The following is a 27,075-nucleotide window of genomic DNA, read 5'->3' as shown; positions in this document are numbered from 1 at the left end:
GTTGAACTCTATCAACATTGCTCCTGAGCCCTTTAAAGGGTCGACAAAGCATATCTTTATTTGGCAGGTTTTGCCTTTACTTTTCCCCATGGATTTTCTTGTGGTTACTCCTGCATTCTTCACTCTAGAAAGAAATTCATCTTGGCACTTGAAAACTCTTGTTTTCCTCAAAACACTGTGTCTGAATTTCAAATTCAGATGAGCAAACATGATGACATGACACATGGCATGTCCTGTATTAAGTGCTCTCAGGAACAGTCTACCACCTGGTACCAAGCCAAACCTCAAGGCTTGTTCTGCTTTGCAGAAACTCAGTTTATTTACTGATTGCTAAGGGCTCTTCATGCTCTGAGCTGTATGCAGTTCTAGAATGAAGTTTACGTTCCCTTCTGGTAAAAATTTATGAGAGCATTGCTGCAATTTTCAGTTTGACCTTTTTTGTTTGGTTGGTTCGTTGGTTTGATTTGGTTTGGGGTTTTTTTTTTGTTGGTTATTTTTTTTGGTTTTTTGCTCTTTTATTAAAATTAAGAAAGTGAGATAGAATTTAATTTCTCACAATCTGATCTCCATTTTGGAATTTTTGCTGGCATTTTGAGGTGTCCAGCTACCCCTTGAGTCTGCAAGTTCCTTTTTCACATCCTGACTATAGTAATTTCACGACTATAAGGCGCACCCTTTTGACTAAAATTTTTCCCCAAACCTGGAAGTGCGCCTTATAGTTGATGTACAAAGTTGCGACATTTGCCACCCCAGAAGTGAGAGTCGCGAAGGGGGGGGCGGCGCGGGAGCACTGAGTAGCGATGCGGGGGCAGAAGGGAGCAGTGCGAGCAGGAAGGCAGAGGGCGGCCCCAGGCACCGGGAGCAGCATGGGCAGGGAGGTGAGGGGGCGGCCCCGGGCGGCCCCAGGCACCAGGAGCAGCGTGGGCAGGGAGGTGTTACTACTTTGTTACTTTGTTGTGTGTGGCAGCCTGAGCCAAGGGGCCACAGCCAATAGGGGCTGGCGGGGCCGCAGTGCAGGGGGCAGCAGGGCCACAGCTGATAGGGGCAGGCACGGCCAGCGGGGCTGCGGCCAGCATGGGCCAGCGGGGCCACAGCCAATAGGGACCGGCGGGGCCGCAGTGCCGTGGCCAGCGGGGGCCACAGCCTATAGGGGCCGGTGTGGCCACGGTGCTGGGGGTAGCGGGGCCACAACTGATAGGGGCCGGTGGGGCCGCGGTGCCGTGGCCAGCGGGGGCCACAGCCAATAGGGGCCGGCGTGGCCACGGCGCTGGGGGTAGCGGGGCCACAGCCGATAGGGGCAGGTGGGGCCGCGGTGCACTGAGCCGAGGGAGGGACACGTGGCAGGGCGGTCGTGCCGCTGAGCCGAGTGAGGGGCGGGCGGCAGGGGTGCTCCACGGAGCCGCGAAGGGAAACAGCACCACAGCAGCACGGAACCGCAAGGGGGAGACAGCCCCATGGCTGCGCCAAGCCACACCAGCCGGCACCGAGGGCGGGCAGGAGTGCCAGGGCCCACTGCACGGGGAGGGCGCCTGGGGCTGCCTTTGAAAGCCTACGCCAATCTGTGAAAAATGTTTCCAAATTGAGCCCCTGCCAGTAAACTCCATGATCGGGGGTTTCCGTTACTGATTCGTTACTTTGTTGCGCACGGCACGGATCTTGGCAGCAAAAAAAAAGTGCGCCTTATAGTCCGGTGCGCCTTATATGATCTACAAAGTTGCAAAGTTTACCGACTCCTGGGGGGTGCACCTTATAGTCCGGTGCGCCTTATGGTCGTGAAATTACTGTACTTTCACACCTCCTGTTCCAAAATTTTCAGCATTTTGGTTGTAAATATATGTAGTTGTGGAAGGGTAGAAGATAAAAGGGGAGAATCTATGGCTCTTAGCAGAGCAAAGTCCTTCATGAGAGCTGGATTTTTGATTGTCAAGAGCTGTTTAAAACTCCAGAAACATAAAGAGTGTGATTGTGTGGCATATATGTGACAGCAGAAGAGACCCTGGGAGTTTTTGAAACACTAAAGCAATTTATAAAACGTGTGTAGATAGTTTTTTCCCAGTTGCTAATTAGCTTATCAGTTTGAAGTAATGCCGTGATTCTTACTTTCTAATGGCAACAGCAATAAGGGACAAGCATGTGAGGTCATGTGTCTTCCTGAGTTTTCTGGTTACAAGTGGTCAAGGTTTATTTTCAGCACACACAAAAGTATGTTTTCTTTAGTCTTCTCCTGCACCCAAGCCCTCAGTTAACCACAAGGAATCGGGAGGTTTGACAGAAAGTCAAATGACAGAAAGTCATTTTCCCATTGTGGTTGAATACGTTCAGTAGGCGCAATGAATTGAGTTTTAATTGTCTGTCAGTCGCTGCTTTCCTGATTAAGCAACAATGTTTAAAGAATGTTTTAATTAGGGAACCTGCTTGCATGAGATGTCTTAATTTATGAATACCTTTTATGCCTAATTTCCAGCTTGGCCTCCCTTTTTATTAACAGGCTTTCTCTGCTAACGGTTTGTGCCTTAAGGTGTGTCATAGCAAATAAACAGTAAGGTTATCAATTGTTAAGACAACAGGATATTTTGAAAATATTGTAGAAAAAGTTCATTTTATTTATAGTTTAACCAAGTGATATTGTGCTTTAGTTTCCTATAAGTAAGGGAGATCTCATATTTAATTGGCCTCAATTACATTTTACCCCCTTTCCTCCAGTTTGGTGTTGCCTACTGTCTGAAAGGCTGGAATGGATTTTTTTTTCAGCCTGTACATTTTTGTCTTGTAAAGCTTTCATTTCCTTAACTTCACTATCAAATTTGTTTCCCTGACTTTCATTCAATTATTAATTTCAGTCTATATTCATTGGTTGTTGTGTTAAAACAATGAATGGAGAATTGAGCTGAGAGAAAAAAATCATATAGTTCAGATTATTTTTCCACAGTTCCATAATAATGTATAGTAAATATTATGTTTACAACTACAAATTGAAACATTATTTGGTTGAGGGTTATGATTATTGTTTCTGAGGTACTTGTATCTTATTTCAGTATGAGCCTTCTTCATTTCTGTCCTGTGAAACTCAGAGAAAGTCTAGTCCAGGCTGAAAGACACATACATCTTATAAATTTCATAAGAGATTATACAATAATAAATTTAAATAACAGAAAGGTAAGCATTGAGTATTGAAAGAAGTGCTGAGATAAAACATACAGTTGTGGTATCACACATGATAATATCTGATACAATGAAACCATTTCCAAATAATGTACTTAATTTATAATTTTTTATGTTTAAAGAAGGCCAGCCTCCATCTCCCACAAAGAGCAAAGAAGAGCAGCCTGAGGACCTGCAGGATGATGCTAAAGGTAGGTGGGCTAACAACTTCTCAGGGCTACTAATCAATTCACATTTTGAGGAAAAGTTTGTTTTGAATTCTTGGGAAAGAACTGGAAAACTTTCAGTTAAGAATGCTCTTTGCTCACACTTGGAGATAAAGGGATTATAAATCTTCTGAATATATTTCATCTTAAGGTCGATTCACAATTACAAACCCTATTTTTATGTGATGGGCTACTGATTATTGCTGATACATCTTAATAAATTGCTGCTGTTTTGTCTCTAACCAGTTCTGACTTTATGTAATTAAAATACCCAAGTGTAATCCATGTTGTGCAGGGCTTTGGTCGTAGTCTGGTTGGTTAAGTTGGTCAGGTAACTGCTGCTAAACACAGAGCAATATAATCCTCACTTTCCTTTTCTACAAGAAATTTTTGCTGTTTTCTTTTTCACAATGTTTATGTTTCTATACCTTACACAGTGTAGTACATCTCTCCGCAGTTAGAAGTCACAGGTGATTAACATCCCTATAGCGTTGCTCCTCTGAGGATACTTTCCTCCACTTGAGTCTGCTCAGGGAAGCTTGTCCACGTGTATGGATGTAAGCATGATCTACATTCTTCTAAAATTGGATCAAAGTATATTTTCCTAATCTCTATCTCTTGGAAAAGTTGTTTATAAGATGTTAACATCAAAGGCTTGTTTTCGGAGTGCAGTTTCACGCCGCTTTCAGATATGTGGAAGAGCAAAACGGCCCAAAAATTCCCCTTCTATGAAATAGTTAAAAAGATGAACCTTAGTCTTTAATCCATGACAGTTCCTTATCATGGATTCTTTTGGACCTAATATTCCTCAAATGACACATATAATTTTGCACCTCAACCAGTGGCTCCACAATCTTCAGCATTTTGACCTAGCACTGTGCATTCAGCTTCTAAAATATTCTGCCTAGGGTATAGTGTGAGTCACAAAGAGCAGAAAAGTGGTAACATCTATCATTTTAAGTAACTGCTAGTAACACGCTGTCACTAGCATTGTGACTGGTTGTTATGGGCAAGTCATTAAAGCAATAGCTGTCATCACCTGGAAGGTGTGGAGGGACCCAAGAAATTTCATCACACCTGAGCATCTTTCCTTTCATGCTGCACTGAACCCAGATTAAATTAAAATATCAATTTTATGTTTTAATTCGAGAATTCAGTGATGACAAACCACATGTCCATTTGTATGCTGGCTAACTCACAGCTGGGACTGTGGTGATGCTTTCAATGTTCCTAAACAGGCAGAGCAAGAGTTGCTTTATGATACACTCTTACATGGAGTGTGGCTAAAAATTTTTATTGTATCAGTATCTTGGGAAAAAAAACCAAAACAAAACTAAAGGAGGAAAGTATTGTCAAACTGTAAGGTTCCCTTCCATTCAGAGATTAACTGATGTTGTTTCAGTCTTTCTGCGGCTCCCTAGATACCGTTTCCTATTTCTCTGTGCCTGTCCATTTTTCCCAGTGACCTACTGTTCACTTTGTGAAGCACAAATAAATGTGTTGGAAGCGTAAAGTAAACAGTATGGCAGTAGAATTATTGCATCACTCCTGAGCTGTAAAATGCCTGAATTCCTTGAATAGTAGATTTTGCTAACATAGAATTGAAGTCTGTAAAACACAATCACTGTTGCTGGATTTAATATAGTTGGTGGCACCCCATCTGCTAGGCAGGAAGCAAACCTGTAAGGATTGAAAGTTCAGATTTAGTTGTTGTGATGGAGAAAAGAATAGGTGATTAAAGTGTTTGCTGAGGGGCCTGTGGAGAAACCTGGATCAGATTTCTTTGGCATTACCTGTGCCTCTGAAAGAGGAGACAAGGAGTTGGAATCCAGACACTGAATTCCTGTCAAGTTGCCAAGTGGCTGGAGTCTAATGTATCACACCTGTGAGCCATTTCCATTGAAATAAATGGGATTTACACACATTTGTCTGAGAAGAGGATTTAGTTTCTCCTGGTCTAATTATTAGCTGTTGGTTTTGACTAATTAAAAGAGCTTTTAATGGGGAACCTTGAAGATTATGAAAGTTCTGAACATGTGACATGAACCACAACTACATGTCTGAATAATTTGATTTGGGTAGGAGCTTGTCTTGACTTCCAAACAGTCTTGAATAAAACATAACAAAGGCAAACACTGCCTGAGATCAACTTGGTTTTATTTCCTTTAGGGTAAAACTGAAGTGCTTAGTGGTTTGGTGTGTTTAAACTTTGGGATAGTTCACTTGAAGTATCACAAGAAGGAAAGGGAAAGGGAAAGGGAAAGGGAAAGGGAAAGGGAAAGGGAAAGGGAAAGGGAAAGGGAAAGGGAAAGGGAAAGGGAAAGGGAAAGTGAGGAAAGGAAAGGAAAGGAAAGGAAAGGAAAGGAAAGGAAAGGAAAGGAAAGGAAAGGAAAGGAAAGGAAAGGAAAGGAAAGGAAAGGAAAGGAAAGGAAAGGAAAGGAAAGGAAAGGAAAGGAAAGGAAAGGAAAGGAAAGGAAAGGAAAGGAAAGGAAAGGAAAGGAAAGGAAAGGAAAGGAAAGGAAAGGAAAGGAAAGGAAAGGAAAGGAAAGGAAAGGAAAGGAAAGGAAAGGAAAGGAAAGGAAAGGAAAGGAAAGGAAAGGAAAGGAAAGGAAAGGAAAGGAAAGGAAAGGAAAGGAAAGGAAAGGAAAGGAAAGGAAAGGAAAGGAAAGGAAAGGAAAGGAAAGGAAAGGAAAGATCACACAGGAAAAAAGTAAAAAAATATAAAAAACAAATCCCCAGAGAACAAACAAAAACCCCCAAAAGCCCAAGCCCTACCTTTTATCAATAAAAGCAAGCCCAAGCTTAACATAGGATATTACTTCCCCCTTAGTAATATGACCTGCTATAAAATAGTTAACAGATGTACAGTGAGACATGGGAAGAATCCAGTGTATTTTCCTCTGGTTGATTGTGAGTGTCCTTTTAGATTGAAGATGGAAGTTCAACTTGCAATGATAGCAGCCTCGTGTCTGCCCTCGTGGCAGTCTCTGAAACCTATTCCACTGAGTTCAGCAATATTTCTGCTGTAGTATTTTTCTCCAGCTCACCAGGCTGGTTCATTGGCTAGAGGTAATGGAGCAATATCATTTCAGTGCATGTTAAAACCTCCACAGAATATCGGGGAAAGTAAGTAATTTCACGATTATAAGCCGCACCTGATTATAAGCCGCACTTCCGGGTGTCGGCAACGTTTCGTTCTTCATCCATATATAAACCGCACCGGATTATAAGCCACACTTTTGTTCGCAGCAAGGATCCATGTGCAAATTTCACAAAGTTGCCAGTTAGTAACAGAATTATGGGATCACAGGGTTTACTGACTCGGCTTGGGTCTGGCCCACTGCCACTCGGCGCCGCCCCACCAGGGCCAACTGGCTGCCGCTTGGCACCGCCCCACCGCTGCTGGAGCCAGGCGGGCGCCGGCTCAGCTTGGGGCTGCTGCGGGGTTGCACTTCTGGGTTGGCAAATTGCTGAACTTCGTTCATATATTGGCCGCTCCAGATTATAAGCCACACTTCCGGGTTCAGACCAAAATTTTAGTCAAAATGGTGTGGCTTATAATCATGAAATTACTGTAAGTTCCTTTATTATTACCCTCTGCAATCAAAGAAAGGAAAGTAAGTGGCTGTATGTAAGGAGCTTGTTTAGCAGTAAGCTAAAATAAACACTTGCCATGCTAACGAAAGCAATCTTATACTAAACCACTGAAGTATTAATGATGTCTGTTATTGTGCTGTTAGATATATTGTCCTCTGCCTCCAAACAGAGGTTGGTAGAGAAAAGTGTGAACTGCACAGCAGATTCTTATGTCAGTGGTTTTCATAGATTTTCATAGATTTCCACTGCAGGGGTATTGTCTGTGAAAATGAATAGACTAGGAAACCTCTTTTACTCACAGGTTCCCTGCAGTATTTCAGATTTGACATATGCAAACGTGCCAAATAATTTTCTTATTTTTTGTTCTTTTTTTTTGTTTCTCCCACCACTTTCCTGCATCCTGGGAGAGTAAAAGCAGCCAGGAATAATTTTGCCTTTCCTTCAGTCAGGTGCATCCATTGATTGAGTGATTGTGAAGTGTCAGGTGAACAAAATGTTTGGAACTAAACAAAACATATGCATGTCTTTCTTCAGTAGCTTCATAACACAGCCTTAAAGTGGTTACATAGACAAAATGGCAGTACTTGTCACAACATAGCAGCCATGAGTTGGCACAAATTCCACAGTCACCAGTTCTCATCCTACTTATTGTCACCAAGCAAAGATAAATCATTTATACAAAAGCCTAACAAAACAAAAATTTTAAATATTCCTTGTTTCTTTTACCTACCCCCCCACGTGTCCTCCCATATGTAGTGAACAGCATGGTGTGTGCAACAGGGAGAAGCAAAACTGTTTGCCCTTTCCTTCTTGATGGGATTTCTCAGATATAAAGCAGAGCCTGCCAAAGAGCTCCCCCATCCATTCTCTCCATGTGAGACCAGTATTGTATCAAAGATTAGTAACACACCTAGTAACAGCACCACAAGTACCTGCTTTTTCTCTTCCTCCAGCAGAAAAATAATCAATCCATACAGCAAAAGCAACTTCCTTGCCCTCCTTCAAGGGATGTGAAGACAGAACTAGAGCTCTGGAAGTGTCTAACACCAGCTTCTCTGATCCTTGAATGAATGACAGATTCCTCCTGATAGATTGATAGACCATTGTCTCCTAGGATCACCTGTGGAAGGAGCAGGTCTGTTGGAGTTATTTGTCCAGGTTGAGCTTCGTCTGCTTTCCATTCACTTGGTGGGAAAAAGAACAGGTTGATGAATAATCCAAACCACAAAGTTCAAAATGAACACAAATCACTTTTAACAGAGCTCATAGTGTTGGTTCCTTTGCTTAATGGGGTCATCACAATTTGGCCTCTTGGCTTTCAGAGGTAACGTCACTTGTCTGAATGTTGTGTCAGAAATCCAGGCTCACCAGCTGGCACCTGCCTGGCTTGGTGGATGCTCTGTCCATGAGATATGTCAGTCTGGTGATTGAAGAACAGCAGAAATGAGGAAAATAAAACTGCATTTATGGTAATTTCACGAATACAAGCCGCACCAATTTGACTAAGATTTTGCTCCTAAACCGGAAATGTGGCTAATAATCAGGAGCGGCTAATATGTGAATAATTTTCTGACATTTACAACCTCAGAAGTGCCAGCCAGAGTGCCGAGCCGAGCTGTTGCAAAGTCGGCATTTTGCGATTGTTACAAATCGTTACTCTGTAGCGCCGCGGGTGGAGCCTGGCTGCCTGCAGGCAGCACGGGGGGCGGGGAGAGAGGCGGGAGAGCTTTTCCTTCCCTCCTCTGCTGCAGCCCGGGGAAGAGACGGGGGGGCCCTGCGCCGCCATTGCCGTGGCCCGGGGAGGAGGGGGGGGACCCGGGCAACCCCTGCCGCGGCTCTGGGAGGCGGCGGGGGGCTCCGTCCCTGCCTGCCACCACAGGGCAGTGCCGGGCCGTGGTGACCGAGCTCAGTGGCAGCGGCGGCTGGCCCCCAGTGGCCCCGCCGAGCGGCAGCGCCGGGCTCGGCTACCTGGCCCCGTCAGCAGCCCCTAGCGGGCTGAGCCTGCACAGCCTTAGCTGAGCCAGTAAACCCCGCCCTGCCGCCGTTCTGTTACTATTTGGCAACTTTGTTGCACGCAGGTCCTCGCTGCCAACGACAGAGCGGCTTATATTCAGGTGCGGCTTATTTATGGACAAAAAACGAAATATTTGCCAACACCCAGAGATGCGGCTTATACTCAGTGCGGCTTGTATTCGTGAATTTACTGTAATCTCAATAACTCAGTGGTCCAGCAGCTCATGGCCATTCAGTAGGATTCTCACCAAGAGAGAGACACCCTGGATTTTCATCCCTTCTGACAAAAGAGATTTCATGAAATTGTGAAAAGTGCATAGTTTTGGGACCAGAAAATAAACCTCTGTTTATGGCTTAATCCTCCAATTGTGAGATTAACTTAAGGCTCCCCCTTCCTGCTTCTCCTTTACTTGCCATGAATTTTGCCACTGCGCTGCTCACTCTCTAGCTTAGTGGAGAGGGATCTAGTTATGCACCCACCATTGTCCAGGGCACTTGGCTTGTGCTACATCCCTCCAAGTGGGCTCAATCTTCTCTGGAGCTAGTGGGATGCACACAGTAGCTGCTCTTTCTTGGCATTACACAGGGATGTTCTAAGCATCTCTTCTACAGGTCTACCACTGCGCAGGCCTGATTGTCTCTCTCTTTAAGGTAAGAATTAATATTATGTTCTGCAGTTCATAGCAAGGGGTTCTTTTATCCCTTGATAAATTGTAGCTAGATTCATACTTTGCATCCCATGGGGCAGTCATATTCTTCAGTAAATTTCTGCTTCAATCATAATCTACTAAAAATGAGCATCAAGACACATAATTATACTTCAAAAAACAGTCCTTTATTCAGCCTTGAAAGTGTTGCTTTTTATTAAGATAGCTTAGAATTGACTGTCTTCTTTTTGTGACCAAACCTAATCCATTAATAAAATGTTAAATTAAGATAAAGTACTACAGAAGAAATTCCCTGGGAAGGATGTGTATCAAACATGTCTGTTGGTTGTTTCACCTTAATGCAGATGGGTTATATTTAAAAAGTGGCAATTAACCTCCATCCACTGTGATTGATAGCTTCTCTTTTCACTTCTGTTTTGACGTCCGCCATCTGTCCTGGATGATTACAGCTTTCAGAATATTAGGTGATCACCTTGCACTTAGCCAGGGGTAAAATGGGATGTTATCTGTATTTTCAGTTGTATTTTCTCTCTGAGCAAACATTTCTTAGAAGATTCTTTTCATCAGTGAAGTGGCTTCTGCTGTTCCATTAAATTGCCATGCAGTGGCTGTGCAAAACTCAGAAAACACAGTTCATTTTGGCCTCCACAGGTGATGTGCAGTCCTGTTGTGTTAGCCATTTATCCATTTGAGTTTCTTTCAGCAACCAAATGTATGTCTGTGTAACAACACCAGAAAGACACTTGCAATTCCTGTTTTCATGCTGAATGCTGCAGAGTAGATTGTCTTCCTTCTGAGATAAGCTAAGGTGCAAAAGACTAAGTTACTGGGGTGACTAATGCAGTGTTGTCAGAGGAGAATTTTAATTTCAATGACACACCCCAAGGCACCTGCAGGGGGCTCATCTGTCAAGGAATTCATTGTTCATTTCTAAGCATGATGTGAATAACAATAAACCATCACAATTGTCAGGTCCAGTGCAGAAGATGGGACTGGTCCCTTCATTGCAAAATGCTCATGCTAAGTAGTCCATGGTTTAGTTTGCATTCTGTGAGGGTTTTTTATGAGTATAGTGTTCTCTGTGGCTTCTATGTCTGTTTCTTCTATTTGTGAAAAATCAAAATAGGTCTCAAGTTTTATTTTGACTGTGGCTTAGAAAAGAAGCCATGTAGCTATCCCTTGTAGTATGTAGTTACTCAGACTTCAGGCACACTGTAAAAATATGAACACAGAGTAAACTTATATGCTAATGATAAGATTTGTGGCTTTAGTTTGCACTTGCCCTCATGGCATCATTTTGTTTCTCTTGGATAGGACTAATTGTAGGTGCCAGGAGTCTGTTCTTTATACTGCTGTGAACTCTGCATCAACTCACAGGAGCAATTTCTGTCCCCTTTTATACACTACAAGAACAGTGGTAATACTGTGCAGCACCTGTATTGCACAGTCTGAGTCAATGGAGAGTTATACCCAGTGAAAAGCCAAGTAAGCAGAGTGCGTGTATTTTTTTTGCATCAAAATGCCAATTTTATCGTTGTCCTCTGCACAGACTGCCTGTGACATCTAGGGTGTAATATCCATATTGTGGTTGTGTTGGTCAGCTCGAGCTTCCAGGAGATGTCTCCCTTCATTTGTTTTGAACCATCACAAGAATAGATAGCTATGCTCAACATCTTTGGCAGTGAATGTTCCATGTCCCTTGCCCAGCACCTGTATTTCACAATCTGAGTCAATGGAGAGTTAGACCCGGTGAAAAGCCAGGTTGAGCACAATGTTCCCAGCTGTGAGCTGAGAAAACCAGCTTGCTCCTGTCTTCCCAAGACTTAATTTGATGCTGTAGCTGTTGTCCCCTGGTTCTTCCTTAACCAGGGGGGTTATAATAAAGCTGAGTTAGTTGTCTTCTGACCCCCAGAAGAGTGAAGCAAGAGGAACATGCATGGTGACTTCACCAGGCTTTAGCCAAGACTCTTGTATTTCTCAGGATATTAAATACGTGAAATACAATAGTTTCATTTTTAACCTCTGAGATAAGCCTTTCAAGCTACAGTTTTCTCAGTTTTTTTCCCACACTCCTGGACAAAATGCTGCATGGAAATGAAACTCTGTAATTTATTGAACTGACAGCTTCACTGCGCTGGATGCATTCACAGTAGTATGTTCAGGGCTGCATCTGCAGTGTGGTAATTTGTTGAAGCAGCACAGAGAGAAGAGTCTCATAACTCCATTAAACAATTACTGCAGATAACTTGTTACTAACCCTTCTTCAAATTTACCCCAAAGGGGTTATATACAAATAATGATTAAAACTGACCTAAATCATAATTTAATTAAAAGAAATTAAAATTAAAACTGAAAATGTTCAGCAACCTCAGGCCACCACATTAATGATTCACTTTAATGTGTTTGTAGTTCTGCAATAATGGCCTTTGTGTGTATGTGCTTCTTGGTTTATGTCTGACATTATTGTACCACTGGAATTGTTTGAAAATGGTTGCAGGCTGTATGATCTCTAGTGCCTATATGGAGGTACATGTGCTTTCTTCCTAGGTTTTAGGGGTTTCAGTGAAGCCAGCATATCTACTTGTGTGCAGAATGCAGATCAAAGCCTATATTTTTCACTTTCTCATTAATTAGCTTCTCTGCTATACAATAAAGACCTTCATGTCATTAGTACAATTACCACGGCAGTATTTCTGTGCAGTAAAAAAGAGAGTTCAAAACTGACATCTCTTGTCTGACAGATCTTGGTTGTACTTGTATTTGTTACATAAGAAAGAAGAACAGGTCAGACCAGTGGAGAGATGCCAAAGTCACTGGCTATGAAGTGAAAAAGCAGAGGATGCTCCTGGACTGCATGGCAGAGCCATTCAGAGATGTAACAGGATCAAACCTGGTGTCCCAGGATGTGGCACCTGCACAAATTAAGATGAAAGCCTCAGGTGTTGGCCCTTTGTCACTTTTATTTCTACCCCAGGAAGGACAAGGAGATTTGAAGAAACCTTATTCTGAATGTTGGCATCCTATGGACTATATAAATAAAGCTTTCTCAGTAGCAAAAAAATTTTATTATTAATAGCCTCTGTCCTCATGAGTTGGACTTGATGATCCTTGTGGATCCTTTCCAGATCAGGATATTCTGTGATTCTGTGTTGGAGGGGTAGAAATAGACTAGTTTGTACTGGTTATGCAATTCTGTATATTATATTATCTGCAATTCTCTTTTCTTCTGAAAAATGTCTTTTTGCACCAGCTTTTGGTGTTCTGACTTTAGCCTCATCTCTAAGTATGTCGCCAGCTGCTTGTGGAGAAAGGTGCTGCTGAAGAGGAGTAGGTGTGCGAGCAGACCTAGCACTTCCTCAGTTCCAAAATGAGAAGAGCCAAGAGGCCAGCAGGCTGTCAATATTTTTGACTTGCCATGTTTGTCACAAGAACAGTGGAAGATGTAAGAAACCACATGTTTCCAGGCTCTTGCAGAGAAAATGTGAAGAATAGTAAAACCTGCTTCAGGTTTGTTCCCTGATCTTTCATCCGGATCTTGTCCCATCCTTCTCCTGTCTGATGGCTGGCTTATTAGTTGTCATATTATCTGCTTCATTTGGGGCTGCCACTGCAGCTGGCATCTCCCTGTGCATGCTAAATGCCTCTCCATAACAGAAAGTGGGCAGGCACTCCTGAAGAATCCTCTTTTCTGGTGGAGTTAGAAGTGCCACTTACTCTGCCAGCTTGCTGAGCATTGCTGATTGAGCCTTGTTTAGCCTCTTTTCTACCAAATATGTAATATGGGGAAGGGGAATAGATTTTCTTTATGACCTCGAAGAAAATACCAAGGGAAGACAGCAAGAACCTATCAGGCAGTAGTCAACTTGGCAAGAGAAAGCAGAATATATGGACAGAAGAAGGTATTTTAGTGTCCAATGTTCTTATTTTGTTTGTACAGTACTACTGTAATCCTCAAACTTCTATTTTTTAGAACTGACTGTCTATGCCAGGGGGAAAGAAACAGATGTTTCTACTTGTCTTGTGATGTGGCTCAAAATCATTTACATTTTCTGGCCTAAATTGACACGACATGTCATTTGCCACTTCTTGTATCTCCTTTGGAGTGAGTGACAGATTGCTGTTCAATTACCAGTGTAATAGAAAAGCAAATATTGTGAGGACAGCTTTCACCTAAAGGAAATGCAATCACTGATTGCTGCAGTAGTGGGAAGAGAAGGATGGCAGATACTGTAGAAGCCATCCAGTGGAAAAGACATTTTTATTATAAATAATGTCACAGGGAAGGCTCAAGGAAAATGTACTGGCTCTGGCTTTTCTGCCTGGAGAAAAGGACAGCCAGGGGTGAATAAAAATATGAAGGAAAAATTGCCTCACTACTCTTGTAAAGTGTATTTCCAACTCTTTGCCTTGAGGACATACTCCTTAAAACCTTTCTATTTGCTCTGCACCCAGTTCCAGTGGAGAGCAATAACTGCAGAAAGATTCTTCATCAAAGACACTCAGTGAGAGACTCATTAGAAAGATTTTTTAAAAGTGGAAAAACCTGTTTGTCAGAGACTTTGGGATTAGTCACTTCACCACTCTATAGTTTGCTTTCTTGTCAGTGTATTTGTCCTCTGCTTCTTCCCTTTCTCACAAGATAAAGAGATACTCCAGGCCAAGCAGAACTTAACCATTCCTTCTGCAAGTCCTTTGCTTGAGCATCACTGGTCCAGTCTTAATTTTTAGCATTTCCTTTTCTCTATTTCTGCCAAAGTCACTTGCCAGGCACAACACTTACTGTCAGTACACTGACCAAGATGGATTTTCATGTCATGATCCAGTCAGTCTATTGGATTGGGTCAGAGTGCAAGAGGTGATGTTTCTGCTTAAAGTGTTTTAAGCAGAAACATTTTTCTTTCTAAAGGAACAAAATGAAGTGAAAACATCTTGAGAATCCTGTAATTTATGTTCTATCACACCAGTTCTAAATAGTGAATGTCCAGTGAAATAAATGTGGTTTACCTGATAATCTGCTGAATCAAATGATTATTTAAACTTTCTCTTGTAGTTTAAGTTTTCTCTGAGTGACTTAAGCAAGAGACATAGCTCCTCGGCCATAAATATGAATGAATCATAGAAATACCTGGTTTTAGTCAAGTGAGTTGTGATTATAGTCATAATAATGGATGTAGAAACAAGTATCATCTAGAAATGGAATTTTAAATTGTGAACACAGCAAGGTAATAGCTGGATTTAATTTCATTTATATATCAGTAGTTACATTAATGCCTAATCTGCTTTTTCTGGTTGTAAAGTTCTTTCTGCATAGAGTGAAACATGTTGCACTTGACCATAATTGAACCCTTGAAGCTTTGGCACTGCTCGTTTTACAGTGATGCAATGATCTCTGTTGGTCTGACCTATCGGTAAAGATTTTTCCAGTGCCGCCCCACTGCTTTGTTACAGGATTGTCTTTATTTATTAATTGTTTGCTGCATAGCTTGATGGTGCTAAACCTGTGTTTTAAGAGAAAAGAGGTAGGGGAGAGAGAACTTTAGCTAACTTTCTGGTTTGCATCTGATCCTCCTATTGTGTGTGGACAGGCAGAATGGTGACTTTGAAAACAATACCTTTTGATTTCAAATCAGGGAAAGAAAAACCCCACAGGTTTGGTCACTCCTTTTTGGTCATCCACATACTGCAATTTTTTACAGGTTAGAGCTCATTAATTTGCTAAGAAATCACTATGGCAAGTCATCCATTAAAGGTTAGAATTCATACAAAGGGTTAACAGGAGGGCAGGAAGTCCAAGTCCCCCACTGACGGCCATCAGCTGCACCCTGCCCACCTCTTTTCTCTCAGGTGAGGGTTGTCAAGTTCCTGCTCCATCTCCTCTCCTCCTGAGAGCAGCTCTGTACAGAGCCAGCCTTGGAAATAATTCTCCACTAGTCCCATCTGCTGGATGCCAGGAAGAATTGCCTGCTGGAAAGAGGGAAAGCATCATACCTCAGCCTTTAAATATCAGCTGGGTGCAGTGTGCCACCAGATGTACATCTGCCTGTGGAAAATATGTGCTCTGTTTTCCTTCCATCCACTTAATCACATTTGGACCACTGCTATTCCCATCTCCAGGTTCCATGTGTTAGGCAAAAGCAAGGTGGCCAACACAAGGAAATTTGTCTGTGTTGCTTTAGAGAAGCTGTAATCAAAAATCCAGCAGCCAGCAAAGATCACAGCAAAAATATACTATTATATAAAATATATAAGGCCTGGGTATGAATTTCCGTTCTCACGATGTATATGCTCAGCAGTCAACTTTCCAAATACCTCATTAAGGCTGGTACTCAGCTGTTCTTGTGGTGCTGCAAAGCAGGGAGCATGGCCATGGCATCCAATCCTGCATGCAGCTCTACAGCCTCTGAAGCTAAAAGAGCCTTTTCCATCCCTGAAAATAAAGAATTCCTGATCTATTTCTAATCAAGGAAAACAAAGTTTAAGAGACCCATAGATATTTTTCAGGGTGTTACCCATTCCTCAGTGGTTATTTGCTGTTGGGGGCCTGCCTTCCAAAAGGGAGCTGGAGGGTAGAAAGTGGTTAATGAATGTGAAGTAGTGGAGAAAATTGGGAATGAATGTGAATGCGTAAAAGGGTAAAAATTCATTCAGTCCTAGCAATCTTACTTTGGTTTGATGTATTCTCTTCATTACAGCCATTTGTGATGCATTTTTATATTTTACAGTAAGTGTCATTGTGGCTTTTGCTTTAAAATTCAAATCAGTTGATTCTTACCTTCCATAGGCATTGAAGTAAGTTCTGCAGGTCAGAAACACCATCACTTCAAGGATCCTGTTGAAATATTACAGGAGGAAAATAATCCTAGGGAAAAAACCTTTTTATAAAATAGAAGTTCAAGCAACAATTTCATTTATTGCAGACTGTGTTTAGAGAAACATCCCTTTATTTAGTATTGTTATTTCCAGTGAGTCTATTGAGATAAAATCTATAATCCTCATCTTGAGATATAAAAACATGACTGGTTTAAATGGAACTGGTCCTGTTGGCAGTTTTTTTCAGCTTACCTTTACATCTTTCCTTTTTTATCACAGCACTTTGCTGTAAATAAGCATTTTGTGCTAAATTGGTTACAATTAATATTGCACTGCTCCAATTACCAACAAAAAAGATGTATCATAAATAATTTTTATGTGTTTTTCTCAATAGGTGGTGATGGCACAGTGGATAAGCCAAACACCGAAGAAAGTAAGACCCAAAGCCAAGAAGCAGGTTTGTGCCCAACTCCTTAAAGGCCTTTCTTAGGTTTTATCCACTTTGGTGAACAATAACCTTGGTCAGTCCTTTTGAAGGGGTATGTTTGTACATTTTCACCAGATTAGCTCAGGTCTTGAGCAGTTCTCCAATTAGAGACCAAATCTTCGTTCATTATGAATGAATGTGCTGCAGTGCAGGAATGCAGATCCCTCTCCAGCTTACCAGCTCTATGTTCTCCCTTTAAGGTGCCTAATCATGTAATCCGCTCACAAGAAATAAATATTTTTTTCCCCTCTGCATAGAATAGGAGTGAGGGAATGAAGTTTGGGGAAGTAGGAAGCAAGCAGCAGGCTCCTTCTGATGAAAACTCAACCCCTGAATATTTTTAAAGGGTATTTTCAAGTTTTAAAAAATTGTCTACACAAGTCACAGTGGTTATGAAGGTTTAAATCTGTAGAGAAAAATATTGCATATGCTGTGAGTGAATGTCAGCGTTCACAAGTGGTGGCTTTTGCAGGTGACATGCTTATAAATTATAGTGAGTTCAATATCTTGGAATACAGTGTCACTCCATGCTCATAAGAGATTTTTTTTCTCTTTATGGTTGTATTTTTTATGTTGCATGACTCTGTTCCTTGCAAGAGACAGCTGGAATGAATTGGCTACCAAAAGACCTGAAATGGCAATCAAAATGTCTGTCTATTCCCTTACTTCTTAAGTATTTCTTTAACTGTAGTATTACATGTAGCACTGCTTTTCTGATTTGGTTAGAATTTTTTTCCTATTGTAATGCAGAATGTTCCCTAAAGATATTTAAACCATAAAGAGTAAAAGGGTTTTCCTTGGAATTTCTTGAGCTGAAGGTGGCCAGTCAGCAAACACAGCAGATAAATTTAGAAGGTCTGGATTCCTGGTTTGCTTCTTGTATTGTGGAAATGAGAAGTCCGTTGAATCAGGGTCTTCTTTTCATCTTGTGCACTGGCCACTGTGTAGGTAGAAGGGCAGCTTTTCTCCCTGCCTTCCACTGGTTGTTGTTCTGCAACTGAGTGTTAACACCTGATGTTGCCTGTACATGCTTGAAGTCCTTCTGTGATTCATGTCCTTTTTGTCACCTCTTTTGTATGTCCCAATGCGGGGCAAGCAGTGGGAGGTGAAGCCAGAAAAAACAGTATTACAGAATAAAAAAGATTCCCACCGACCTCAGAAACTTTATCCTCCCCAAGATAAGTGTATGGAGATGTTTTGTCCGTGCTGGAGGGCAACCAGGTATCCTTCCCTGTTTTTTTCACTTTCATGCTAATTGTATTTTAAACAGGTAAGGGCACCAGGGGGAAGAATCAGTTATTCTGTGTGAATTGAGATTCTGTTTTGAATCTCTGACTAGACTGGGGGATATCTTTTTCCAAGCAATTTTGACCTTTTAACTTTACCAAGTACTACTTGACTGCTAGCTCACCTACGAGCTAATACTGCCTGGAGCTCCTGGCTCCACTTGCAGAGGTTCCTGTTAAACCTGATTATAGCATCTGCAGATGCCCAATACAGCCTACTGTGCTTGTCAGTGATAGTCACTCTGATGGGGTAAGTATTTCAGTTTGATTGAATAAAATACTCATTTTCTTTTCCCCAAGAGAATTAAGGAATATTTACCTGTTGAAACTACTACTTTGCTGCTGTAGGTGTTCTAAATGCACTATGCTTTTCCCAAAACTGCTTGTTTTGACTTGTTGCAGTATGAGATGTCAGAGCTGGTTTATCAGAGCCATGATATACATCATTTTGCTATCTTGTATTGGTACTCGTGTTTCATTATTCTCGTGAAGAGTGTCAAAGAAAAGATCCAGACACTTGAGGTCCCAGATCCAAAAAATGTCATGCTTCAGGGATATGGTTTAGATACATGCCTAAAGATAATGTCATGCCCACTCATAGCCCAATAGTCACCTCTTTGGCCACAGGCAGATGGTGTTTGCAGGAAAAAATTATTTGGCTTAACAATTTTCATTCCTAGTTTACATAGTGACAGGAACAGAGAGGGCCACAATTGCCCCAAGTTAGTTACATCTACTTAGTGAGTCTCTGCTGCTTTCTGCTCTATGCATTGCAGAGACAAAGCATCACCAGGAACTTTGAGGTTGCTGCTTTTGCACCCTTTCTTGGCAGTAGAAAATGGCCTGATTTCCCAAGGTACACAGTTGTATGCTTACAAGATTTCTAAATACTACATACAAGTGACCACTGTTAGGAGCAATCCCATCAAATGTTCTTAGTTGTACTATCTAAACCAAAAGGCATAAACTTCCTCTGAATGTGACAAATCATATACATTGATGTTGTGAAAGAAAATATAGGACAAAAAATTCATGCTCTATTCTTACCTGGTCCATTACATAAAGATTTGTATATTCTATTTGTATTTTTGTATAGTGAAAAGTATCATTATATTATAGAGAAAACTATATATTATAAAGAAAACTATAACAGTGGGAAAAAAAATAATAGTCTGAGAAGACTGAAAATTTTCAACTGTGTGGGGCTTTTTTAAAGTCTGGCTTCCAGTCTGTCGTCAATGAGCTTCACAGTTAACACATGGAAAACCAATATGGCAGCTGGTTCTGAGCTCTTGCTTCGATCTAGTGAAAAGTACTTGATGGCTGTATAAGGAAAAAAACTTCTCAGAATCATCAAAAACAAATCTTTTGAAATAAATTAAAGTCTAGACATTAAAACAAAAGCTTAAAAAAAATAGAACTCTAAAAATTAGCAAGAAAAATCAACAGTGAAAATGAAAACATATTACGTTTTCAGTTTTAGTAACTACTTCAGGTACTAGTTGTGTCTATTAACTACAGTAGTTTTACCTGTGTGCTCTACTATTAAAAAACTCAAAGCTGTAGAGTTTAAGGATTTTTTAATTTCTGGCCTTATTCATGAAAGCTTCTATTTTCAGGAGAGCATTTGCATCTAGTAATTTGGATTCCAGTGAGATTCATGGACATTATTCAAGTTAAGAATGACTTAATTGTTTTTTCTCAAAATATATAGATTAAATGAAAAAAGAAATCTCAGAGCAAGTAGAACACCAGCCTATTCATGAAAGCAATAGGTGTTCCTCTCTCTGTATTATGAGAAATTGAAATACAGATTTGATCTGGATGTATTGGAATGTTAGTTTACATCTTGCTTAGGGAAGATGATCAGACCAGTAATAGCTAGTGAATGGATGGAAGCCCAGTAATTGAAATTCAGGTCCAGTATCTATTGTCAGTAAGGCATAACACTTTTTTTTCAGTAAAGTGGTTCATCGGTTTTCTATTTAATGAATAGCTTCTCTTTCATTTTCTTTGTTCTTATAGGTGAAACAAAACCTTCAGCTGTAGCCAGCCTATCATCAGAAGACATTGAGCTGAGTGAGAATAAAGGTACAGATTGGAAATTGTGTTTTGAAATATCTGGTCCCAAGAGGACATTTCATGAAACTGTTTTTTTCCTTTGTCTGGAAATAGCCAAAATCACAGTTAAACAATACAGAGATAGGTAAAGGCTTGGATTTTCATTTACAAAAGTCTTTGTAATGAAGTAGTTGGCACCAACTGTTGTGGTGGTAAGAAATATGTTGCAAATTCTTAAGTCCTCTTGTTACGGAGTTAATACTAAAATATGATACGTGGCATAACCAAAATAAGCCCAAAGCTTGGCCTCACTGTGGTGATTCACAGGCTTCTAGTTAAGCATGCACATCCATCTCAGCAATATCAGCTCCCTGTTCAGTGCTCTCCTGATGCAGGGAAAGAAAAACACAATAGCTATAAACACATCAGGAGGAGACAGGAGGAGATGAAGTCATAATAGAGAGGCAGAAAGTAATGTTTGTCTTGTGCAGACTGTGCTGGGCACTCAGATCATTTAGTTTGTAATAAATATTTAAAAGTGTTACAGGGCCAAATGACAGGGAGTTTAGGAAACAAGAGAGATTATCTAATTTAAATGTTTCAAGCTGAGATTTTTCCTGTGATGTTGTTGGTTTACCAGCAGATATGAACCAGTGCACAGCTGTATTGTTTCTGATATTCCTGTGATAATCATGCTATTAGTTGCTTCTCCTGATCTACATTTTTTAGCATTTTTGTGGGGATACATCAGGAAAAAGTCCAGGTGATATACAAAATATTTGCTACTGGTAATCCAAAACAGGAGTTATGCTATCTATAATAAATACAATCCATCAGTATGGCCTTCAAGAAAGACCAATAGAAAATGTTCATGCATTTTACTGAGATAACATAATTATTAACGTCCATTAAGATATTTATTTTAAAGGACTTAATGTTTAATTCAGCATCACTGCTTGACTCTCTTCTCATTTTTCTAGATAAGTGTGACAGGGTGTGAGATCCTGCCTTTTTGTTCCAAAGCCACATCCTGGACAGCCCACATACTTACCTGATTATGAGTTCAAAGCCTTGTGCAGGCTGATTTAAGAGCTCTTTTAGCAGATTGATTGATACTGCAAAGGAAAAAAAGAACCACAAACCTTTGCTAGAGCACTGGCTTTTGCTTTTGATACATCACAAATTGAACTCATGGCAAGGGTAGTGGAAGGCAGAAATAGTGATGGATTCAATCCCAGTGTGGCTGGTGATTGCCTGTTCATTAATTTCTCTTGTTTTGATGACATTTGGCCTGTTTATGTATTCTGTATCTGAAAGACTCCCCATGTTATGTGTTTTGCAACGTGGGGGTCACATTGAGGCTTTGGGTTTGGATTTCCCTTTTCTGTCTGAAGCCAGTTGATGATCCCAAGAAACTGGTATTGTTCTGAGTGCTTGCTCCTTACTAAGATGACTGTCTTCTGATATGTTTCCCAGTGTGTAAGCCCTCCAGGTTTTTGTGCCATTGCATTAGAAGTCTCTTCTCAGGAAAGAAATAATCTTTGTGTGAGAAGTCTCACTTTTAATATAATATATTAAGAGTATATATAGTGTTTCCCCCTCTTCTCTTGAGAGGCTGATGGAAAAGATAGTGCCCTGAGAGATCCAAAGTGCATTATCTCTGATGTCCTACCTCTCCTCATAAGAAAGATGGTAGGGAAAAAGGAGTGAGACAAACTCTCCTCCATAGATTTTGTTTGTGAAACTGTACAAGTTTAAAAAAAAAAAAGAAAGAAAAGACCATGTTTTCGTATTTGCTTGATAGTCTTTTTAAAGGAAACAGGAATTCTGAACAGCAAGGCCACTATGGACTAGACCATGGTTTTAATCCTTATTTCCATTGGTAGATTTTCAGCTTTACAGGTTTTTACTGTGAGGGTGATGAGGCACTCACAGAGGTTGTGCAGAGAAGCTGTGGTTGCCCCATCCCTGGAAGTGCTCTAGGCCAGGTTGGATGGGGCTCTGAGCAGCCTAGTCTAGTGGAAAGTGTCCCTGCTGGGGGTTAGAATGAAATGATCTTCAAGATCCCTTCCAGCCCAAGCTACTGTGTGATTCTTCAGTGTTTCTATAATTTCAGATTTTGAGGTTTTTTTAAATAAATGCTACTGTTATTTAAAAAGTGCTGCTTCTTGAGAAATGGCACTTTTGCAAAATCCTGCCATTTCCGAAAACACCTGATGCTCCTGAAATAAATTCCAACTTTCAAATTTATTTGCCCATGGAGTTAACATGGCTAAAACCTCCAGGTTCTGGAACATACTAATTTCTCTAGTTTATCTTCAACTAAATGAACACGACATAAAGCATTTAGAGAAATGACGTTTTCCCAATGCTTCCATTTAATTATTGTAAAAGATTTATGGCAAGTAAGTCTAGCTGCACATTCCCAAAATGCATAGTTTAAACCACTGTTTCCTGCTATGAAAATTTAGGTCTTTCAAATGCCAGCTCACTTGTGAGGGCACCAAAACAAGTATTTTGAGTCCAATTAGAGTTGACTAGCAGTTTTTCTGCTTTCTTTTTCTCATATATCTGGGATTAGAATATAGCAAACACATTGACATAGTTATTGCTCTAAAATGTGGTGATATTCAAAACAGAGCACATGCATCTCTGCTACTATGAAGATCTAGTATTTTTGTTGTGAGTCCTCTTCATCATTTTTCCAAAGGAAAAGTGGGAGGATGAGAGGGATTTTCATGATTAGAGTGTGGGACAGTGCAGGAATTACATTTTGAGGGGCTTTGATTAAGATGAAAACCTCCTGTGAGACTGCAAATTTCACATTAATTTAAAAGTATATGTCTTCTGTTACCATAGGAGGGATACTGTCCAGGAATAGAAGTCCACACAAACCCAGTTTGCACATGGACTCTGAGCAAATTGAATTTTTTGAGTGTTCATCTGTCTACAGAAAAGAAAGGAAAAGGGGGGAGTGGGGGTGGGAAACAGTTTTATTTCAAGAATATCAGGATTTTCAATGCAACAATGTAGAGGTATCCTCATATTCCAGTCTGTGCCAAGTTTCTCTTTCCATTGTCTGCAAAGAACTGTTGCAATTTTACCCTTAAAAACTTGCATGCTTAACTATGATCTCTTGGGGGAGAGCTGGCATCTCCAGGCAGCTTTGCAAGTGCTTCATTACTGTGCGTATAGAAGTAGATGCTTTCTACACAGCTAATTTCAAGTGAGAAATGTTCCTTTCTATGAGGTGTAAGGGCAGAACAAAGTGATTGAAGTCATTAATGTCTATGCAGCAGATAAAGCGTGTTATCAGGCAGGCTGCACTCAGTCTGGTATGTCTGTCTGTACAAGACTGTGCTGGGGCTACAAACTTATTTTAAATTGACCGTGTAGTATGTAGAGATTGGATTGAACCTGTGCTTATTTTTTATTAAAGAGAGTATATGTACATGCACGTGTGTGTGTGTGTGTGTGTGTGACAGAGAGTGTTCCGCATCTTCATCTCAGTTGCCTCTTCTACCAATTACTATTTAGCCCAATTTAATGATTAGACTTTTTGGCAGGAAAATGTAAAAAGGAACTAGATTTAGTACAGGTGAATCATAACTCCCTACTATGCAAAGTTTCTGTGCACAATACGTTGATTATAATTCATTAGCACTTAATAAGAACTGAATTCTCATTTGAAGGTCAACTAAATTAAATCATATACTAATTGATTTTTAAAATAAAGTAGTGTGATTAATTATTTCCAGGTGTTCACCAAAGTCTGGGCTTCTGTGGGAGTGCCATTGAAAGCAAGTCACTCTTTTTCTGCATTCTCTAAATTGTAGTGAGATTCAGCTGGCTGGAGGGCATGTGTTTTCAGAAGCAGAATTACTATATGACTTGGATAGGGGTTAAGCCCTAAAAATTCTCTTTTGGTAGCCCAGAAGCTGGTAAGTATCCTGCCTGTAAAATGCATTGGGTATAAATTCCTCTTTGGCCAGCTGTAGCTCTCAGCATGGAAAAATATTGATGTCCTAAAGATATAAACAATTGAGAAGGAATAAAGTGAGAGTATCTCAAATGCAGGGGAGCTGTGCAAATTGACATAAATTAGTCATTGGTAAGCATGTGAAAAAGATTGACTGAAAGGCCAATATGTTCAGAAAGAGGTGTTTAAAATCAGCTCTTAGGTATATATTAAGACATCTAAATGACTGACCTGATTTTGAGAACTGCCAAGCACTCAGCAGCTACCAATGAAATGTTTTTACTTCCCCTTGGGCTATGGTTAGACCTAAGATTTCAGCCTGGAAAATTTCAATTATAGGTAACTGAAAAAGAACATTTTAAATGGAAGAGTTTTCAACCCCCTCAGCCAAACCTGTGGCTTTGCATGCCTACTCAAGCGATAACATTTTTCTGTCCTTAGTTAGAAGGATTCCTGTGAAAGCAAACTGGCTAACATAAGCTAGTTGGCAGGGTTTGGGGTTTTTAACCAGGGATGTCAGCACCACCATCTAACCAGCCACTTACTCTCTTAACAACTTCCACAAAGTTCACTTCAAGCTGTTCATAATGTGGGTTATTCACTTCTTCACATTTAGTCTGACCTGAGTTGTGCATTCAGATGGGTCCAGCCCCTGAGCCAGTCAAGAGGTGTTTCTGCTTCACTAGTACTGGCATCTGCAATAGTGAACACTAATCCACCTACCTGGTTTATTTAAATCCTCCTTATTTTTGAATATTAGCTGACCTGGAGCCATTCAGCTGTGCTCCCATCAGCCCAGTGAGATCCTGCTCTTTCATCTCCTCCCTCCAGTCCTTACCTTTAGACAAGCTCTAACCTGCCCCTTATGTCAGGAGAAAGATGCCCACCGTTTTTATACCAGCTGCACCTGGAATTTCTCATGTGGACAGAAGGTGAGATGCCCTTCTGTCAGCTTGAAGCACAAACAGGTGGAAGAAGTATTTGGTGGATCCCACCTGCAGAGATGAACTGTTTGGTCTATTGCCTGAAAACTTGATTAATTATCTCTACAAGTTATTGCACCTAAAAAGATCTGGTTTACCAAACATTTTAAACTTGGCCTCCAATAAATCTAATCTGTTATATAGTTTGATTTAAATGAAATCTTAGTGGATATAAAAATAACATTTTAAAGTAAAGGTTCAAGAATCTCTTCCTAACTTCTCATAAATCATCATTTTATAGTACTTCATTTTAACATATTTTGCTCAGTTTATGAGACAAAAGAATACCCTAATCATGTGGCAATCTCCATGCACACCATTACCTGTAATTGTAGATGTCTCCTTAATTTCTTTCACTCTGGAAATATTCCAGTCATTTATCACAGTATCATGTTAAAAAAAAATTAAAATGTACTGAACCTGTTTCTTTCCTAATGACCTGCATTTTCCCTCTTTGATCTTCTTACAGCTCCCTAAAACATGGTAATTTATCTATGCCATGTACAGGACCCAGCTGTTTTGCACATTAGAAACTACTCAGTAAATAAGCCGTACAGAAAGTAGTTGGGGAAGTGAATTTTAAAAGATCATTAAAACCACTTAACATTCAGTTCTTACCATCTCCTCTCTTCCTTAGCCTTTGCAAAATCATGTTTGAGCAGCATTGCCTTATACAGTCAAAAGAAAAAAGGAATGGTATGGAAAAGCATGGGGATTTATGCAGGATTTAGACAAAATAGTGCCTGACTATTGGCAGGAAGGATAGGATTGATAGTTTACTGCAAGCTATGAGCTTTTCTTGGAGATGAATTCAACATAGAGTTGATAGGAGCAGTGAATATATTCATGGAGTATTCTGATCAGTTTATTTAAAGCCTAAATATTTTGTAAGCAGGTTCTTAAAGTCTGGGACTAATTCCCAGGTGGATTCAAGCATGCAGTCCCACAAGACACTTGTTTCAATAAAATGGAGGGTACCAGAGACAAGCACTCCTGACATGAACACTGCCACTCCAGCCAGCAAGGAGGAATTTTGAGAGAACTAAGGGATGCTCAGATTTCAATGAGCACTTAAGCTCCTGATGTGCAGTAAATAAATGTGGTCTATCTTTGGCTTATTTATTCAATTAAATGTCCTGTTTGGTTCATTCATGTGTGCCTTTAGGAACTGTGCCCCAGTGTGGTATCAGAAACTGATTGTTTTTTCAGTTCTGAATGGAGGAGTGTTAACTTTTACAGTCCAAATTTGTACTTGCCCAAACTAAATAATGCCCAGTGTGTATGTCATCAAAAAGTTAAGCAATGCTGTGCGTGAAAGAATATCCTGGATTCTCTGGTATGACTTTACAGATAGTTGTGTTAGGAGAAGACCAACATTGTTTTATGCCATTTTTAAAAATCAGGGGAAGAGGAGGAAAACAAAGGCCTTAGGGACAGCCAGACCTCTTGTAGACCCTGGAATCATACAGGACTATAATATTTGGCTTATGTACAGTTGCACAAGGCTCCAAAGGGCTAAGTGAGCACAGAGGATCATCTGAGCCTGAGGAATACCACTATCCTCCTGAAAACTTGAACACAGAAAGTAGTGTTTACTGATCACTGCCTTAGGTTTTACACTTTCACTTTTGCTTGGCACAGATTTTTTTCATAAATCTGGGTTAATTCCTTTATTTTGTTCTTGTTAATCCTAAAAGAAAATCTGTCCTTGGACCTTTTGAATTTTTAGTGCAATATTTGGATTTGAAAAGAAGGAACCTTTGATATGGCCTTGACCTTAAGGATTTTGGAACTCAGAATCTGTGTGGTAAAACCAATCAAGA

General features: G+C 40.5%; 1 protein-coding gene across 5 annotated transcripts in view; it reads left to right on the top strand.

Moving 5' to 3' along the window:
• MACROD2 (mono-ADP ribosylhydrolase 2) overlaps positions 1 to 27,075 on the top strand; it is an 881,430-nt gene that overhangs the window by 805,652 nt on the left and 48,703 nt on the right. For 3 of the 5 annotated variants that reach the window (XM_033054609.2, XM_033054607.2, XM_033054612.2), the window contains 3 exons: positions 3,285 to 3,353; positions 16,851 to 16,913; positions 20,255 to 20,320. In XM_033054609.2, coding sequence (XP_032910500.1) covers positions 3,285 to 3,353; positions 16,851 to 16,913; positions 20,255 to 20,320 — 198 coding nt within the window. The remainder of the gene's footprint in view (positions 1 to 3,284; positions 3,354 to 16,850; positions 16,914 to 20,254; positions 20,321 to 27,075) is intronic. The other 2 variants (XM_033054610.2, XM_033054611.2) reach the window with 2 other exon arrangements.

The sequence above is a fragment of the Catharus ustulatus genome, chromosome 3, assembly GCF_009819885.2.
Source record: "Catharus ustulatus isolate bCatUst1 chromosome 3, bCatUst1.pri.v2, whole genome shotgun sequence".
NCBI classification, from domain to species: domain Eukaryota; kingdom Metazoa; phylum Chordata; class Aves; order Passeriformes; family Turdidae; genus Catharus; species Catharus ustulatus.
The sequence above is the reverse complement of the archived record's forward strand: the minus strand, read 5'-3'. Positions and strand labels throughout refer to the sequence as shown.